Genomic DNA, 6,587 nt, shown 5'->3' on the forward strand with positions numbered 1-6,587 from the left:
ATTCCACTTGAAAACGCATGCAGACGTAAACACAATCGCTCCGGCACAATGGATTATGTTCCGAACACTCGAGGAACCCTTGTAGCTCGGTTGAAACGGGCAGTGTCTGAGAAAGCTCGACGAGGATAGAACGAACCCCTAGCTTTACCAGTTCACCAGGGCTATCTATAGAGGGCACGGCCGAAAGATAAATAATTGCCTGAAAAGCGTTGCCGGAAGACAAACAGACGGGGCACGAATGTCTCGCCGAAACGCGAAAGAAAAGATCCAACCCTTCTCGTGCGTGTAAGCCATCACTACTGTCATAATGCAAACAAATTTACTCGATGGGCAATATTTATTGACCACGAGATACGGCGGACGTTTACATATTTCCATCTGCCCGCAACGGTATGAGCATTTTGAAATCGCGAGCACTTCGGTCTGCCAGCAAAGCCGGAAGTGTATACTCTTCACGGTACGTTGTTATCATCGATTCGATTCGGTTGAAGATTTTCATCGCATGTTTCGCAAACTATCGAACGACGGCAAGAAATTTCTATCCCTCGTTACCTTTGCAATTTATAAGACATTTTTCATGAGTTCGTAAATTATAAAACATCGATGTGAGCGGAGGATTCGAATGGTTCTGAAACGGACGAGCGCACGAAAACGATTGTAAAGCAATAAAGAAGAAACGAGCTTTTGCTGTAGGATTTCTCGAGTAGGATGTTCCTTGTTGAAACAGAAGACGGAACTGGAGGGGTGGCAAAGTAACCACGAGGGTCCATAGGTAAAGCACTCCACACAGCTCTTCTCTTCTCCTTTGCACTCCCAGTGGACCAATTTACGGCACCCTGAGGACTCGGGTATTACGCTTCACGCTCGGGGGTTCGTTTCTGGCCATTGTTGCGCCAGTCAGGGGGATTATTTCGGCAGAGACGAGGGATGCTTTCCCAGTTGCAGTTGTTCGTCTCTTTCGCTCGGCTACCCTCGGATTATACGTCCCCTCCCCCTACCAAGCACCTGCATCCAAGCTAAGCTAAACTGTCTCGTCCGATCTACCTTTTTTTTTCGGAAGTGAGGAAGTAAAGATATAAAAAGAAGCACGAGAGAAGATCCACGGCTATCTTCGCTGATTAATTCGCCTCCGATATCGGAAAGAAAACCATTTAACGTAATAAGCTACTTCAGCCAGAGTTCAGATCTCTGTATTCCCTCTGCCCCCGGGTACGGTCGACTATCGAGAGACCCATTAAAAACTCTTACAAATAGCAATTATAAACGGGAAGCCGGCGATAAAGGGCGTTCGTCCATTTAATTATCTCAGCCTTATTGAAGAGAAAACTAGGCGAGCGTGCACGAGCAAATCAAATCGTTTTATCGGTATCCGTTCCATGAACCTTAACAGTACGATTCCCGTATCGACGAAGAATCGTCTTTTTACGTTCTCTGAAAGTTCTTATCGGAAACGAGCCGTCTGCGTTATTCTTCTTCCACTTCTTCCTCTTCCCTTCTTCTTTTCTTTTTTCACCCTTTGTTTTACTGCACTTCGATACGCTCTTCCCTCTGCCCGATACAACGTTCCCTTTTTATCGACAAGATTTTTACGGTCGTACTAGCGCGGTCTCGTGTAGAATAACACGAGAGCGGGCAGCGTAAGTGAATCTCGGGGCGCCAGTTCAGAGAGTAATGGAACAGACAATATGTCGCGTCACATAGGCGAGAGCCGGAGGGGAAAGAAATACGCGCCCCAGGTGCCGAATAAACGTTATAGGAGAATACAATTTGGCTATACTCCATCGAACCCAGTCAGACACGCTGCTCTTTCGTCGATACAGTAGGTCGCGCGAAACGATTTTTTCCGGTCGTCGCGTTCGTTCAACGTGGGTAATTGTATCAACGAGCAAACGCACAGAGGTATATCGAGTCAACGATAGGATCGAACCACTCTGTATGTATGCGTGAAAAATGACTGATGAAGTAAAACGAGAAGAGAAAAGAGGAAATAAACAAATACACGGTGAAAGGAGATATAAACGTAAAGCAATAACGCGGCAGCGATGGTACGAGGCAGAAATTAAAACAATCGCTTCCTCCCCTGCTATTCCTCTCTTTCCCCACCGGTGAACAAGAAGCAGCAGCGTGTAATTACCGCGAACGGGAGCACGAGATCGCGATTCCACTCGGTCAGGAAACATATAATGGGAGTATAATGCGTGAAATTTACCGGGCGCATCAGCATAATGGACGACGTGACGCTCAAGATATCACTGTGATTCCATATTTCCGTGCCGACAGCGCAACTCGATTCGCCTCGGCTCGCATGTCCCGGCACGGCGTGCCTCCAACAACGCATTACCATGTGCAGCGTGGCGTCGAACGGCTTCGAAGCTTAAAATCGCCCCGATTATCGTTCCACGCTGCTTACAAAACGTTCCCCTCCCCTGCCATTTACCAAGTCAAATGTCTTTGTTTGGTCCGTGAAATTAGATCGCATTGTTTGCACGTATTTTATTAGATCGATATTATATTATAGACAGCGAAAAAACGAGACACAAAATCAAAACAAATAATAAAAGAAATGAAAAAATAAAAAAAATAAAGATAGACGTATCATATATTCGATTTCATCGAGTTTACAAAAGTTTTTTCATCTGTACGCGCACCGAACCGCGTTTACACAAGCGTCGAGGCAAACGGGCCGATTAAACGCATCAATATTTACCGAATCAGGGCCCGTCGCGAGTGCATATCACGGTTTACAGAAGGTTATGTTCGTCTAATACCGTGTATGCACTACTATTTCGTCACCGACGTACGCCTCCCCCTTATCCCGTACGTAAAAAAGCGAAGCAACTATATCTTTCATCCTTATTCCTCGCCAACGTCTGTCCCTCTTTGCTTCTTCACGGCACTCGACACAGAGCCACCTTTTTTCCACAACATTGTCACCGCCTTTCGAGGGCAGCCTCGACTCTTTTGCCAGTACTGTTTTTTTCCTCCCTCCGGTCTTCTTTTTTTCTTTGTTCGTTCCCGTTTCATTCTCCGTCTTTCTCTATTCGACGCATTTCTCGCCCCCTCCCGCTGCTCACCACGTGCTACAATATCGCCGGGCCGCATCCGGTGTAACGCCTGTTATTAGGGATGGGCCAGATGAAGCTTTCATTATTCTATCCGAGGGGTCCCTTTCCATCCGACAACACACCGTTATAATACAAAGTAATGGCTGATTTTTTTGCTTTCGCCTCTAATTATTATGATTATCGGTGCCGGGGCAAATATAATGGCAACGGTGAATGATGTAATTTTTTCCTGGCAAACGTACAATGTTACATTCCCGCGTCACCCTAAACGTGAAAATATTGCGTCCACTAGCGTTAATGCGCCCGGTCGCACGTTTAATCGCATACAACGACATTTCCGCGCTTCTATCGTCGCGCTGGAATAAATGCAATAAACATATCACACGCCGGTACATTCAACGCGCTTACATAAAGTCACGCTATTCCGTTTTTCATTCCCCGACCGTTTATAATATCCTGTTCATCGACCGGCAAGAATTTCACCGACTAAACTTGCCGTGAAACTATGCTTCCACGGTCTACACGTACATACGCGAGCGCAATCTCGTCCGATCTTGTACATCGTTATGGTTATGTACTACGACCGAGACGGTTTAATCGTGGCAGCTATTATAAGCCGAACACGAAATCCATAGAGAGGGGACACGCGAAGAAAAAGGAGTTTCGCATAACTGATTCATGGATCTCCGATTCACGGATCAATAGGCTCTCCCCCCTTGCGACGCGATGCGGCGAGACGAAATGGCTTTTACACGGTCCACGGCTAACATCGAAATCGTGACGGGATTTCTGGCCGCGCGCGCAAACACGCTCTCGCCGCGGTCCGATATCTCGAAATCTCGAAACGAGGAGGCAGAGTTACACGTATGTACGCGCGCGATACAGTATATACAATCCCCAAAGGCACGTGTATCCGACACGTACATAACCTATATGGGTAACGTACGCGCGAACCATGATAAATGTGTGCACCGCGACGCACGTGACCGTATCAGTGGCAGCGAACTGAGACGCGCGAAGAAACCGCGCACGGATCGGTATTATTATCGCGTGTTCGACCAACGCGGATCAGCCGCCGTTTCTATTTCGATCGAGAGAATGTTTTGACGTGACCACGCCGCTCCCTAGTACACGAGTGTAACAACGACCGCGATCCCGTTCCATAATCGGCTGGCATGCGTTCGCAAAAATTTCAACGCGAGAGAATTCGTAATCCGATCGACGACCGATTGTCGAAAGGCGTTACACTGGTTTCTACGCCACTGAACGTGATCAGAATCGCGCGCAGTACGCGCAGCACAGTACACGTGAAACTCGAACCAAGTGGCTAAGCTGTGCGCGGGTTCCCCTTACGAGGTACAAATCGTTTAAACTGCGTAACAAAGGCGTAACGCGGCGAGAATTAAGTCTTCGAAAGGTTTCTCTGAATTTTGGTACATACGGAAATAAACTATGATAGTTTAACCCGTTATTCTGTTAACAGAATTTTGTTTGTCGTGTAAAACGGTAACAAAAGGCGATGGAAATATGTGCGTACAAATTATTCCACGGATGTACATAGTTAAATAAACATAAGAAAATGAAGGACGTAAAATCGATGAAAAAATTGGTTTACTCACCGGATGCCTAGCAGCAGCGGCGGCAGCCACAGCAGCAGCGTTGATTCCAGCACTGGGATACATGTTTTTTCTATGGTTTCAAATTAGTACAAAATACAAACACCTTTATATGTGTTTTTAAAACACGTAAGCGGTATGCTTCATGTCACGCAACACATTAACGACAATAAATAACAACAACAACGATAAACAAAAACACTTCGATTCAAATCGCCCGCGTGGGCTACGAAGACGAGCGAACTTTAGCACGGCTCTGTCCGCGGTTCTGTCGACGCGATTCGATCAAGAAGGTCCCCGCCTCGGATGCACAAAGATGATCCATCGGTGTGTTTGCCATCCGCAACTACCGCATTCTCATCGATAACATGTAACTTCACCTTTCCGAACGACACCTACTCTACTGTCACCACTTATTTCGACCCGCCTTCTACGTTCATCGAGGTTAAACGTGACGCCGACGCCACGAAGAATCCCGTTGGGTACGGAGAGCGTGGCGTGCCCTTTATCCGGTCGGTAAAACAGGGCGAGAACCGCGATAAGAATACGCCGAGTAAAGCTTCCTTTTCTTTCGGATTAAACGAAAGAAGGAAAACTGCTTCTCCTTCCTCTGGTATTCACGGCTTCACTTCCTCAATATTGGAACACCATCACACAGAGACACTACACTTTGCTTGTTTACGACTGAAACAGTGGCCCGCCGCCACACTTTGAGGTTAAGTTTACTAACACTAGCACGCACACGTCTATTCCGTTACTACGCAAGAAAACTCCTCTGGTACCGATACAACAGCGCGTGTGGGAATTAAAAAGCCGGGAAGCGCACCGATCGGACGAAACCGGCGGACGCAACGTGAAAGCGAAACACGAAATGTTAAACGCACAGACGGACAACAAGAACAAACCTCTCTGTACAACGGCCTCGGAGCGACTGATGGACGAGCAAGTGGTGGGGATGGTATCCCCTCCAAAGCAATCTTTCCCTTCCCCCACTCTGATAGGCCGTTACTCCACAGTTAAACCCGCCAAGCACCCCCTCGAATGTCTCTCCTCGTTCTCGACGCTCGTATTAACCGGCGCGATAGCTCCTTCACAATTAAGTCGCGTTACGTAAGGGTCTCGAAAAGGCGAGCACGAAAATCACGGCTCGTTAAAACATCGGTACGTCCTCCTTCTCTCTTTCTCACTCTCTCTCTTTCTCTCCCCCCCCCTCTCTCTCTCTCTCGCTCTTTCCCACTCTCATTTCTCGCTCTTTCTTGCTTTTTGCTTTCTGGCACTCTCTATTTCATAGCACCTGTCGTTTCTGTCGTATACTTAATCTGTTTTATCGACCAACGGCGAGGCACGAGGATATGTCTATCGTGATTTTGGCGCGCTGTTGACGCGATGAGTGACCCGGCCATAGCTTTAGGGCCGTTTTAGTTGACCGTAATTAATCGGGTTTCAAATGAACGGTTATATTCGCGTTAAGCATGGCGCAATCGAACAATATACATACATCGATTCTATTATGTACATGATCAACGTGATATGTTTGCTCTGTCCCTCTTCATCTCTCCTCTCTTTTCCTACCTCTTTGTTCCCTCGTTCTCTTTCGCCCTTGCTGTCTGTGAATTATTTTAATGACAGCATTTTTTTCACATTATGTCGACGTTGTGAAATTTTATACCAACGTCTACCATTTCTGTATTAGTGAAAGATGATTCAACGGTGCTCATTTATCAACGTTGATTACATTCGTTTTTTTCCATTCCTTCGATGCTATTATCGCTGATACTGCGGTTAACGAGTGTGTGCAAATAATATTTGTCGACTACACCATTCAGCTACCTTTGGAATCTAGACAATTCAGAGTATCAATCTCGCGAAACGCGATGCAATGACTAAGGGAACGCACGGTTCTCAG

At 46.8% G+C, this 6,587-nt stretch overlaps 1 protein-coding gene across 2 annotated transcripts in view; it reads right to left on the reverse strand.

Annotated features, from left to right (window-relative positions):
• LOC138189828 (protein groucho) overlaps positions 1-5,624 on the reverse strand; it is a 154,428-nt gene extending 148,804 nt beyond the window's left edge. For both annotated transcript variants that reach the window (XM_069132015.1, XM_069132014.1), the window contains exon 1: positions 4,685-5,624. In XM_069132015.1, coding sequence (XP_068988116.1) covers positions 4,685-4,747 — 63 coding nt within the window. In that variant the 5' untranslated portion in view covers positions 4,748-5,624. The remainder of the gene's footprint in view (positions 1-4,684) is intronic.
• Positions 5,625-6,587: the final 963 nt, after the last annotated feature.

Source organism: Bombus flavifrons, chromosome 2, assembly GCF_040668555.2.
Source record: "Bombus flavifrons isolate JBK064 chromosome 2, iyBomFlav1_principal, whole genome shotgun sequence".
Lineage (NCBI taxonomy): Eukaryota > Metazoa > Arthropoda > Insecta > Hymenoptera > Apidae > Bombus > Bombus flavifrons.